This window comes from Equus przewalskii, chromosome 30 (genome assembly GCF_037783145.1).
Source record: "Equus przewalskii isolate Varuska chromosome 30, EquPr2, whole genome shotgun sequence".
NCBI classification, from domain to species: domain Eukaryota; kingdom Metazoa; phylum Chordata; class Mammalia; order Perissodactyla; family Equidae; genus Equus; species Equus przewalskii.
In genome coordinates, this window is record NC_091860.1 from 27,148,829 (window position 1) to 27,162,210 (window position 13,382).

The 13,382-nt window shown below is 46.9% G+C and overlaps 1 protein-coding gene across 1 annotated transcript in view; it reads left to right on the forward strand.

Moving 5' to 3' along the window:
• ASB13 (ankyrin repeat and SOCS box containing 13) overlaps positions 1-3,252 on the forward strand; it is a 29,383-nt gene extending 26,131 nt beyond the window's left edge. The window contains exon 6 of the mRNA XM_008516876.2: positions 1,281-3,252. Within this exon, the coding sequence (XP_008515098.1) occupies positions 1,281-1,408 (128 nt within the window). The 3' untranslated portion in view covers positions 1,409-3,252. The remainder of the gene's footprint in view (positions 1-1,280) is intronic.
• The last annotated feature ends 10,130 nt before the right edge of the window (positions 3,253-13,382 follow it).

The following is a 13,382-nucleotide window of genomic DNA, read 5'->3' on the forward strand; positions in this document are numbered from 1 at the left end:
GTACACATCTTTAAATGAGTTTACATAGAATTACATTCACAAGAGCCTTTCAAACATCTGTCAGTTGAAAAAAAATTGTCAAGTTATTCAAATTTTTGCCATCCCTACCCAACCAAAATCCATTATGAATTCAGAGGCAAACACCATCCATGTCTGTTGGTTAACCATTTCCTAGAAGATGTTTCTTTTTCTGCATCCAAGTAATTTGGGGGAAGAAGTAACATGGGAAAATGAATTTCACCTGTAGTTCTTTTTTTCTTTCTTTTTCTTTTTAAAGATTGGCCCTGAGTTAACATCAGTCGCCAATCTTCCTCTTTATTTTTTCTGCTCCCCAAAGCCCCCCAGTACATAGTTGTATATTCTAGTTGTAGGTCCTTCTAGTTCTGCTATGTGGGACGCTGCTATGTGGCTTTATGGGCGGTGCGAGGTCCACGCCCGGGATCTGAACTGGCGAAACCCTGGGCCACGGAACTGGAGTGCAAGAACTTAACCACTCGGCCGGGGGGCCCACCCCTTTTTTCTTTCAGAGAGCTTTTTGTTTCATACATTTTCATAAATTGAGAATATTCTGGTTAATTTGTGTTTTTATCCATCACAGATCATTCTAAAAGGCAGTGCTTGAGGCCAGGCTCTGGTTTTGCAAATATTTCCGTGCCTCAGCTGCCAGGGACCTCCAGCATCTGCCCTCCCTGGCCCTGGCTTGCTCGCCCTACAGCTCCAGGCTTCCTCTGTAGTCTTGAGGTGCTGGCCCTCTGCCAGCAGGACTTGCCTTTGCATCCCGTGTCTGCTGGAGCTGTTCTGTGATGTGCGTCAGTTCTCCTCGGGTCCCCTTGTGGCCCGTGGCTCTCGGTTGAGAGAGCGGAGCCTGTGGCCTGGAACGGCAGGAGCTGGCAGCCAGCACCGGCCCAGCATTAACCCTTGCCCCATCCCTCATTTGTCTGGAGGTTTGACAAACAAGCCTGCTAGCCATAGTTAGTCCTTTGCTGACAAATCCGTGTGCCAAGATATAACATTATGGAAAAAAAAAAAAAAGAAAATTGAAACAAAAAATCCCACAAAATGAAATCCCTAGGCACCTCCCCGGAATTCCATTTCCTGATCTTCCTTCCTTGGTCCCTGGCTGTCCTTCCTGGGAGTTTTCCTGAGAAGGCGTGCAGGGCACGTCCTCGTTCCAGGAAAACGGAGGTGCTTCCAGGCCCAGCTTGGGGGGTTTGTTAACCTGGAGTGTGTTATGCTACTTCCTTTAGCTGACCTCACATGCTTCCTGTTCCTTTTTCCAGAGACGCCTCTGACCCTGTCACAGCTGTGCAGGGTGACCTTGAGGAGGGCCACGGGCGTCAGAGGGCTGGAGAAGATCGCCAAGTTGAACATCCCGTCCCGGCTCATCGATTATCTTTCCTACAACTGAGCTGCAGGCGTGGAGGCAGGAGCAGCCTGGTGGCACCGTGGCTGCTGGCCTTGCTGAGCCCAGCGTCGGGCTGCAAAGGGTTCTGCCTTGTTTGTTGAAGCCGTGCAGTTGCCATAGATAGAACGACGTTCCCCGAGTCCCTTTTGGCTGTCCTGTTTCGTCCTCTCTGCAGACTCCTGGAGGACGTTTCCAAGATGTTGGGAAGGCCCTGCCTCAGCTTCTGCTGGGGGCCTCTCCCTGTGCTGGCTGTCCGAGAACTCTACTCTAACACTGTCCAGTTGTCGTCTTTTCACCGACCTTCGTCAGAGGGACTCTCAGAAAAGACTCTTGTGGGAGTACGGGGGAAGGCCAGGCGGGGCTGGGGGTCCAGGGCACTGCTGCTGATTTCCATGTGCCTGGGAGGCCCAGGCGCCTGGCACCATCTCCGATTCATTCAGCACTGAGGCGGCCCTGGGCGTTCAAAGGGAGGGTGTGCCACAGAGCGTGGGCCCGTGGGAGGTCGGATCCTGACCACATGGCCTGGGAGGGCTGCTGTGGTGACATCCTGCCACTTGGACGCTGTTTTCTGGGGCCGCGGTTGGCACTTTGCAAGGCCCACCTGCGTGCATCCCGAGGCCAGGTGTGGCCATCACTCAGGGGGCTTAATACCAGTCTTAGTTGGGGAAGGTTCGGGCTCTCAATTCCCCACAACTAGCACAGTGTTTCTTAGGAAGTTTTTCTCAGTTTTAGATCTCAACTCTTTAAAAAAGTTGATGTAGGGGATAAAAAGCTTTTAGAGGTTATATGGGCTGTACCACTTAGGTTTTGTTAATGACTCTAAAACAACAAGTGTGTTAGCACACATTCCCAGGAGTAGTCATTTCTCATGTGAAGGGCTGTTGGGAAATTCTTTAGGGATTATTTTTCATCTTTTTCTAAAGATGAATTCTTCTCCCACCCGAAATTATGCTAACTCCTTGAAGCTCTGAAATTGGCAGGAGAGGTTGCCAGCACCCCTGGCTACTATCAGCCATTGATCCGTTCATTCTCTAGATACCTGTGGAACATCTGTTATGCTGAAGCATTGTCTCAGTGCTCTGAACTGGACAGGAGTCGATTCATTATCCAAGGCAGGGGAGGAAAATGTTTCGCAGTCTGTTCCTGTAGTAATAGAAATAATTAGTTCTACGTTGTATGCCATGAGGTGCACTATTAAGTTCTATATTCAGGCGGCGTTTGTCTGCCTAAGATTCTGTATCGTAATTAAAACAAAAACAAAACCAGGGAGTTAAGCTGGAGGACTTTGCATAATTAGTTCAGGTATATTTGTTTCTGGGGAAATGGAGAAGGCACCACTTGTGAACGCTGTCATGGGTCATGCCCGAAGCCAGTGTCCCCAGAAATGTGAACGTCACCAGATTCTCCGAGGTCTGCCTGGGCCTCCCGCCCCTGGGGAGTGTGTGGAATAGAATGAGCCAGAATTGGCCACGGTAATGCCTGTTGTGCTCCGCCACCAGAAGTGTCTCTTCGCAGGGTGACTTGGGTGGGGCCCAGGTCTGGTGAGAAGTTTCATGCTGGCATCCACGGGTGTTTTCCATCTCTGCTGCTTCAGCCATTGTTACGGTGGTATGTCATCGTATGCTGAGAATAGGAGCCACTCCTGTTCTGTTACAGTCTTGGTACATGTTTTGGGTAAATCATTGTTTCTGCATGTACTAATATCAATGAAAAAATAACCCGTCCATCTTTGTAAGAGAAACTTGCCTCTAGCAATGAAAGCTGATAATATTTCCACACGTGGAGCACTGAGTGCAGAATCTGGGCCCCATACTCTTTGCTCAATAAAAGTTATTGAATAGAGTCCACGCTTGTGTTCACACATCCCTTTTCTTTTTTTTTTTCCTTATTTATTTCTGTTTTAGGAAGATTAGCCCTGAGCTAACGTCTGCCACCAATCCTCCTCTTTTTGCTGAGGAAGACTGGCCCTGAGCTAACATCTATGCCCATCCTCCTCTGCTTTATACGTGGGATGCCTGTCACTGCATGGCTTGATAAGCAGTGTGTATGTCCCAGCCTGGGATGTGAACCGGCAAACCCCGGGCTGCCGAAGTGGAGCATGTGAACTGAACCACTATGCCACTGGGCCAGCGACATGGCCCTTTTCTTATTGGGAGCAGAAACACTAGATGGGTTCATCCTATGTGAATTGAGCGGGGCCACTGTCATCTTCCTGTGTTTTGGAAGGTCCAGTGATGGAGCCGTGCCTGTCTCTGTCTCAGACTCCATCCTCTTGCCTCTCTCCTTGTCTCCTAGGGCGATCTCAATGCCACCCTCACGGGGAGAGACTCTGCCCAAGGGATCAGACGACTAAGGTTTTAGGGGCCCCTGTACTCCCCCCTCCCCTGCTTTATTGAGATGTAATTGATATAAAACCTGCCTGTACCCTAAGTAGGGGTGTGACTGTAGACAAATTTATCCACTGCTCTGGGCTGGATCTTCCCAGCTGCAGACGAGGGAGGAAAGCTCAGACTTTGATCATTAAAAGGATTTCGATGATCAACCACTGAATCTTACAGATGAGAAAATCAGGCCCCGCTAGCCTCGTATGTTTTGTGAGGCTGAAATTAAGTGATTAAAAGATGCCTTGAAAAGTATAAAGTGCTCCCCAGATGTAAAATGTATATGATTATGACTGTACTCTTATTTTGTGGATCTTTGTAGATCTTGTAGCTGTGTAAATGATTCTCTTCTGACTTCGGGGCAGTACCACCCATCTCAGGGGTAATATATTCAGAAGACTTCTTAGGTTACATTTCAAAACTCAATGGGCAGCTGACAGATTTCAAGAAGACATTTGCAACATAGATAACAAATTGGCAATCAAAATGTATAAAGACCTTTTATAAATCATTAAGAAAAAGATTAACAACCCCATAGGGGAAAAAAAGAGGCAAAGACTACGAACAGGAAATTTACGAAAGAGGAAACCTCAAATGTTCACTGACATTTGAGAAAGGATGGTCAGTTATAATGGGGGAAATGCAAATTAGTGAATACTTAACAAAATGATACCATTATATACCATCATCTTTTTATTTTTATTGAAGTAAAGTTGACATACAACATTGTATTAGTTTTATATACCATCATCTTGACGAACATTCAAAGGTCTGACAATTTCTTAATGTTGATGGATCCTACGGAAAAGTGGAGACCCACAGGCTGCTAACGAGAGTGTGAATTGACAGCTGTATTTTGGAGAACCATTAGATGACATCTAGTACGATTAAGTGTTTACACCCAGTATTTCTACCTTTACAGATATCCCTTAAAGAAACTCTCAGCCCCATCATAAGGAGACGTGTATGAGGATATTTAGTGCGGGAATGTTTGTAGTAGTGGAAGGCCCCATTAGTCAGGGAGAAGTTATGGAACATGTTGTAACAACGCCTGCACTCTACAAAAGTTAAGATGAGTTAGAGTTATATGTTTTTTCTTTTAACGATTGGCACCTGAGCTATCAACTGTTGTCAATCTTCTTTTTCTTCCCCCCAAATACCCTGCAGTACAAAGTTGTATATTTTAATTGTGGGTCCTTCTACTTGTGGCATGTGGGACGCCGCCTCAGCGTGGCCTGACGAGTGGTACCATGTCCGGGCCCAGGATCTGAACCAGCGAAACCCTGGGCTGCTGAAGGGCATCATGCGAACTTAACCACTTGGCCACGGGGCCTGCCCCAGAGTTAGATATTTTAACACAAATAGATCTAAACGTTATAAAGGCAGATGAAAAAAAGGTGCCAACCTGTTTGTGTACAGTATGAACTCATTTGTATAAATTGAAATACAAAACAGCCTAAGTACCTAAGGATGCCTATGTGTGTAGTAAACGTACAGAATCATGGGAACTATATGCCTGCGTCCCACTGTGGTTCCCTCCAGGGGAGAGAGGGACATGTGACTTGGGGATATAATCAAAGGGAACTGCACCTCTCTGTGATATTTCGTTTCTTTAAAAGATCTGAAGCACATATGGCAGAGTGCTGGTATTCATTCATGTTGGGTGGTGAATAGATCCATGGGTGTCATTCTCCATGAGTTTCAGTATTTATTTTTTTCATACTAAAAATTTAATGCACAATGGAGGGACAAAGGGCAGAAATGTCTTTAGAAAAAAGAGGAAGAGATCTGTGTGACCATCATAAACTGGATTCTGTTTAAGAATACTTTCCTATTGGCCACGAGGTCATGTTTGGGGCTATAAGATCTTGAGCGTTCCACAATAGGGGCTGATGCTTTTTTTGGACCAACCTCATTTTTGGGCGAGGAAACAGGTTGCAGCCACTTCTCTTGGCTAAACTAGACCTAAAAAGCCCTGAGCATGCTGTGTGGCTCACAGGGCCTGCCCGCATCTCACCTGAGGAAAGTGTTGGGTAAGATCCCTTTCACTGGTTAGCCTCTCCTGCTTCAGCATGACTCACTCCCTAGACGAATATGAGCCTTCTAGATGGGGCTCCGGGGAAAGTCTCCAGCTTCAAATCCTACCATTTGGAGAGATCAAAGCCAGTTCCTCTAAATCGAGGAAGCATTTCACAGTGGGAAGACGCAGCCTCGGGTGCCTGGGTGCTGCCTGCCCTCTGCAGGTGGGGCGAGGGGCGGCAGAGGGAAGAAGTGGGGTCTCCCAGCAGTGCTGTTGCTCTCCTGCTCGTCCCTGGGTCCCCTCTTGTCTCCAGGGAAGGAAGCAGAGTCTCCTCCCTTCCTCCTTCCTTGGCTGACGCTGAAGCTTGCACAGAAATGCTACGTGTGGTAAACCATTGGTACTTCTAGATGAGTCTGCACAAAGCTTTGAAGTTGTTTGGGACAAAAAGAATGCCTCCCCCTTCCTCCCCTGGGTTGCCTGGTCAGCACTACTGTTCATGCTTTCCTTCCAGGGGCCACTCCCTTTACTTGAAGCGGTTGGTTCTTTTTATGCTCACAAAAAAAGAGCATAAAACCAACTCCCAACACACAGCTCACCAGCTTGCCCATCCTGTGAGCAGCTGTGCTGTCTTCCAGACGTAAGGAGGGATTGCCAGGGGGTAGCAGGCTGTGACTGCTCTCCCGCCCTCTGGGCAGGACTGTAGCATTTACCGTTCTCCCTGTAATGGCTCAGAAAATGCTTCCAGACCCTGGAGTCTTTGCTTTTTCTCTTTTCTCAGTGTTGGTACCACATGGCGTTGACAGCTAGGCCCCGGTTAGGTTGTTGTGAAAGTCTTGTGATCTCTGGCAATTTGATTGAAAATATGTCTTAAGTTGGTCCAATCTAAACAGGGTGCCTCCTAAAAGCGTAATGTCTCAAGACCATAAATAAAGGGAGAAAAGGTTCATGATAGATCTCTCTCTCATGCACACATTCATTTATTTATTTATATAAAATTTTGCTTCCCAGCAGCTGGTGTCCAGGTGTGCGGTTCTTGTGAACCACAGACCTCAGGGCTAAGAGGGAATTTGCAACTGAACTCTGAACCAGGATGCACACTTAATTTAGCTCTCTGCATTCTGCTTGATCAACAAAGAAAACTTCCATTGCTTCTTGTTGTTAATCTGAATCCTGAGACTAAATCTTCTGTGTTAGAGCCAGAGGTTTAGATGAGACGAGAAGGAAGAACATTCGCCCATTCTTTGGTCCACTTTCCCTATCCATCTATCCACCCACCCACCTACCCACCCATCCATCCATCCATCTACCCATACATCCATCCACCCATCCATCCATTCATCCACCCATCCATCCATCCACCCATCCATCTATCCACTCATCCTTCCATCCACCCATCATCCATCCACCCACTATCCATCCACCCATCGATCCTTTTTTCTTTCTTCTTCTTCTTTTTCTTAAACCAGTTATTCTATTTTAGTTTCTCTGCTGGACACTAAGGATACAAAAAACCATAAACATAAACTTGCCCCTGCAGGATCTCACTCTTTCTCAGAGAGCAGACGCAGGAACAAATGCTGCATCTAGAAATGCCATGGGTTGGGGGCATGAGCCCCAAACAGGAAGGAAGAGCCAACTGTGCCAGGGCTGCTGGGGAAGCTCCCCAGGAAAGAAGAGGGGGAGAAGGAGAGAAGAGAGATGATCTTGATCTGTTTCTCAAGTCTTGGGTTAATAAATGCAGTTGCATAACATAAAAACAACCTCATTTTTATATTCATAGTGTTGTGTAGTTTACAAAGCTTATAAGGACCTGGGTTATTGGCAGCACCTCTCCAGAGTGAGTGTGAAGACACTACAGACTCATTGATGCAGCTTCTGTTCTGTTTCATAACTTTTCTCCCAAGCAGAGCAACAGGAGAATGAAGTTTAATTCCTTGGAATTTTACATGTGAAGGGTGGGGAAGGGTGAGTTCCATCGTGCTGCCTGACTGCTGAGCTGGGACGCTGGTTCTCTCCTGCCCTCAGACAGAGACTCACACTTTATCTTTCAGGCCTTCAGGCTTGGGCTGACCTACACCACCAACTCTCAGGGTCTCCAGTTTACAGATGGCAGATTGTGGGACTCGTCCACCTCCATAATCATGTGATCCACTTTTTAACAATAAATCCTTCTTTCTCTCTATCTCCCATTGGTTCTGTTTCCGTGGAGAATCCTAACACAAGAAGGGAGTATCTTGCAAATCTGATAGTCATAATTCAACACAGCAGTGCCTACTGAATATGAACCTAGGACCCATCATTTGCCAAGCAAGAATGTTGCTTTAAATTTGACGTTTATTAAAATATGTGTTATAGTCTACTGCCTATTAAGCATTGACTTTTGTCAGGGACTAATGTAAGAAAGCACTGGGTTGGGATTCCCAGGCTCGGGATCAGATGCACCTGAACTATCAAATCCCACACCCTGATTTTCCAAGGAGGAGATGAAGGTGGCCATGGAACTTTCCTGATCTTCTATTCCAGTGGTTCTCAAACGTTTAGCATGTGTCAGAGTCACCTGGAGGGCTTGTTAAAATGCAGATTGCTGGCGTCCACTCCCAGAGTTTTTGATTCAGTGGGTCTGGGGTGGGGCCCGAGAACCTGCATTTCTAGTAAGTCCCAGGGGTCCCTGGGGCTGCTGGTAAGATATGGGGAGAAACGACACTTTGAGAACCTCTGCTCTATCCCTCTGCAGCTTCCTCTTCACCAGGCTCTCTCATTTTCCTTTCTAGCCCCAGTTTAATGAAACATCCCTGAAGTCTAGCATTTTAGGGAGACTTATGGAGTCTCAGGTTTCCCATTGTGGACCCTGCTCGGTGCTTCCTGACGTCACCTGGAACCGAGTTTCTAAGGCTGGAGTCCCTGCACATGTGCTTTGCAGATCTTGGCTATGAGGAGTATGATTGTGTCTTTCTCTCTGCCACCATTTGTTCAGACTTCACGCTGCAGCCAAGCGTTTGAGCCTCAGGAACTGAACACTGTAATTGCGTGTACTTTGTGCCGACAGACAACTGCTGGTTACCTCAGACCAGGTGCGAATCATTATTTCCCTCGGAACATTCCGACCGCTGAAGGAAGTGATTGATGAGCGGAAGACATCCAAAGACGTCAGATAAATCTGTCTTATGATGAGTAAAGACACGCCACTGTTAACTGTGCTTCCTTTCGTATTTTTATATTTCCAGTTGAATTGAGGCCCTCTGTAAAGTCTTGCCCTTGAGCAGCTTCATGAGGTAAAGGCAGGGAGTTGCTGCCATCTTTCTGCCCCCAAACACTGAGCAATAGAATAAAAATATAACTTGGGAACAACTACATCCACATTCACTGCAGGATGGGGACAGTTTCTCTTGCTTCTGGGAACTTGTCAGACTGAGTCCTTGAGCACCCTATTTCCTCAGGAGCTCCTTTTGCCCAAACTGGGACATCTAGTCCTCTTAGGAAATCAGAATGCTCACCTGGGCTTGTGGCGTGTTCCCAGGTGGACGCTCTGAGCAAGGCAGCTACCTGAGGTCAGGTTTGTTTCTCACAGTGCTCAGGAGGCTACAGCCAGAGTATGAACAACCCCCTGGCCAGCACAGCCAGAACTTTTAACAGGGCGTCAATAGCATCCTCCACAAGGCCAGAGACAATGGCTCTTCATATCTCTTTATCTGCTGGCCTATCTATCTATCTGTCTATATCTATCTATCTATCTATCTATCATCTATCATCTAACTATATTTATATCTGTATCTATATTTATCTATCATCTATCTACCTATCTATCCATCTACCTATCTATCCATCTATCTACCTACCTACCTGTCTATCCATCTATTCATCTATCTATCTATCTATCTATCCATCTATCTACCTACCTATCTGTCTATCTATCTATCTGTCTATCTATCATCTCTCTATAGATTATTTAATAGACATGTATTGAATGTCCAATATGTGGTTCTGAACTGGGTATCAAGAAGGGGAATGCGGGGTCTTAGTGTCCTTCTAAGACCTTCCCATTTAGGAGGGGATAAAAGATATGTAAACATTATCAACATCAATCTCAAAAAAAGCCAGAATGGGGGCTCACATGGTCTTCTCTTTCTGTGCACATCTCTGCTGTCTCTTCCTCTTCTTATGAGGACATCAGTCCCATCAGGTCAGGGCCCCACCTTAATGACATCATTACACATTAATCACCTCACTAAAGGCCCCATCTCCAAATATAGTCATCCTGGGGGCTAGGAATTCAATATACAAATTTGGGGGGGCACAATTCAGTCCCTAACATATGGATGCTTGGCTTATTTCCTTTATACTGCAAGCTTCTAAAGACCAGGGACCATGTTATATGCACCTTCCACGGTACCTGACACAGAGATATTCCACACATACCGGCTGAATGAATGGACTGCAGGATGAAGCCAGGGCTACAGGGCTGCCATGTACAGCTGCCCAGGCTGTGCACTGCACAGCTCCGCCTAGACTACAGTGTGAACAGAGTTCCTGGGAGTGCTGTAGGGCTATGTCCACTGGGTTGACTATGCTCATTTTTCTAATGGAGGAATTTGGGATGTGTCTTTTTCTTAATTTCCCCAAAGTTGCTATGTTCTTCTCCCACAGCTGTGTAAACTCTAATTGCTTGAAGCACATTATTATCTCAATTAGACTGTGAGTAACAGAAAGCTTACTTCATGTCTTAAACACAAGAAGATTCTTTACTTTTACATAATAACTCTGGGGGTAGGCAGTTACTGCCTGTCCTTTAGAGCAGAAGTTGACAAACTTTTTCCATAAAGGACCAGACAGTAAATATTTTTGGTTTTTTGGGACACATGGTCTCTGTTGCAACTACTCTGTCACTACAGGGCAAACAAAATCAGACACAGACAAATGAAAGAGTGTGGTTGTATTCCAATAAAACTTTATTTACAAAAACCGATGGTGGGCCAGATTTGGCTCACGGGCCATAGTTTGCCAACCCCTGGTGTAGAAGCTCAAGTATGCCAGGGCCAAAGTTTTTATAATTTTCTTGACTTTTCCTTCATGGTTCCAAGATGGCTGCCACAGCTCCAGTCATCATGTCCATGTTCCAGGCAGGAAGAAAAAGGAACAAGCAGGGACAAGGGGTGTCTGCAGGCTAAATAAGTCTTGTTTACTGGAGGCCCCATCCAAAAGCTTCTGTTTAGAGCTCATTGGCCACTCACATCTGCAAAGAAGACCTGGACATACAGTTTTTGTTTTGTGTTTTTAGTTTGGGTACACTGCTATCCAAAACAATACAAGTTTTCTCTTATTAAGGAAGAAAGGAAGAATAGAGAGTAAGTAGCACCTAGCAGCCCCAAGCATAACTGCCTTTTTTTTTTTTTTTAAAGATTTTATTTTTTCCTTTTTCTCCCCAAAGCCCCCCGGTACATAGTTGTGTATTCTTCGTTGTGGGTTCTTCTCGTTGTGGCATGTGGGACGCTGCCTCAGCGTGGTCTGATGAGCAGTGCCATGTCCGCGCCCAGGATCCGAACCAACGAAACACTGGGCCGCCTGCAGAGCAGCGCGCGAACTTAACCACTCGGCCACGGGGCCAGCCCCATAACTGCTTTTTCTTTTAATCATCCTCCAAGTAATTAGGCAATAAAGCTTCCTCAGTTTATTTGTTTCTGGTCACCTCCAACTTCTCCGCATTGTAAAATCCTTAGAGGGGAGCACAACCTTCATACTCTAACGTTGCAAAAAGACTACTCAAATTTTCCAGTTCTTGTTAAGAAAAAAGCAAAACAAAAGCTCAACAAGTCCTTTCAAGCAACATCAATTTCCAGGTGGGGAATAAAGAAGAAAAGAGGTGGGAGAGGAAGGATTCTCTGCATCGCTGGCACAGCAGTGATTGTCAGCAGCTTGAAGAGAGGAGCGGTGCAGGCTCCTGTGGCTTCCGGCATGATGGCTGATGGCTGATGGATGATGGATAATGGATAATGGCTAATTGATAATGGATGATGGATACTAGGAACTATCTGTCCTGCTTGTTCAAGGGTGTGGGCAAGAAGATTCCATGACATCTCTTGATCATTCTTTCAACGCCCCCTCATCCAAAAGGATTTTGTGAAAAGGCAGGAGTTCTCCTGGGCCCCAGCTTTTGCTCTGTTTTCCATGAGTCTTTCCAAACTACCACCGTGCAGATGCTCTCCTGGGCCTGTGAGGCATGTGGCGTGCAGAAAGTTCCTAACTCGCAGACCCAGGGAGACCCATGTCCTCTCAGGACCTAAAGTGTAACAGTCTCTCTCTCTGATCTCTTTCCCATCACCTCCTCCCTGTCTCCAAATGAGTGCTTTTTTTTTGAGTCTATGGTGACAAGGAGAGGAGAAGATGCCCTGAGCTGGCACCAGGATCCAGGAGAGCTGGCGTAGAGTAGAGGAAGACCACCATGCGCCCTTCCAGCCTTTCCTGCTGATTTACGAGTGGCCCCAGATGGTGGTCTGGATCCCTGGTTTTACGTATTTTTGGTGACTCTCTCTGACACCGTCTTGGCCATGGCCCCTTCCCTTCCCCACTCTTTCTTCTCTGGCATTCTCTCTTTTCAAACTTCCATGTCTTTTGATGCAATGCGGTACGTGACTGCTGTGGACTGAACTGTGTCCCTCCAAAGTCACATGCTGAAGCTCTGACCTCCCAAGTGATTGTATTGCAGATGGGCCTGTCTGCAGGTGATGAAGGTTGAATGAGGTCAGAAGGGTGGGGCCCTGATCTGACAGAACTGGTGCCCTTGTAAGAAGAGGAAGAGACACCAGAGCTTGCTCTCTCTCTGCCCTGTGAGGACACAGTGACCAGGCGCCATCTGCAAACCAGGAAGAGACCTCTCACCAGAACCCAACCAGGCTGGCACTTCCAGCCTCCAGAACTGTGAGAATCAAACGTCTCTTGTTCAAGCCCCCAGTCTATGGTTCTTGTTACAGCAGCCCGAGATGACGAAGACACTGCCCATCCACCTGGAGGTCCTGGAAAGAGCAGGCTACTGTGTGGATTCTGGATATCTGTGGCTTTGAGGACTGGAGTTTTTACCTCCCACTGTACTCTGAACTTTGCTCAAACATGCACATTAGCACAATGAGGTGTAACGCTGGCCTCAAACACCACCACCACCATGTGCCCAGGCAGGAAGCATGGCGTTTGTCAGGAACGTGTGTCCTAGGCCCTGGGTCCCCACGGCACACGGCAGGGAGGTCGGCTGTCCCCTGTTAGTGCTTCCATTGCATCTGGCTTCTGTGTATACTCTGCCCAGAGGAAAGAGCCTGAACATCTCAGCAGTTTATTTTGCTATCATTTCCCAGGTAGACCCTGAGGCACGAGCTGCAGGACTGCAGGTGAAACCTGGGAGATGGTAAGCAGTCCAAGAGGAGACCACTCGGCCAGGGCATTTCTGGGGTCAATGGCTGAAGGAAGAGGGCTGCCTTTTAGCAGCATTTGGAATCTGGAATTTGGATTTTAGTCGCAGCATGGGGTGGATGGGTGAATAAGCAACTGCTCTGAGCTTGTTCCCTGGACAAGGGAGTAAGCCCTCCCTCTA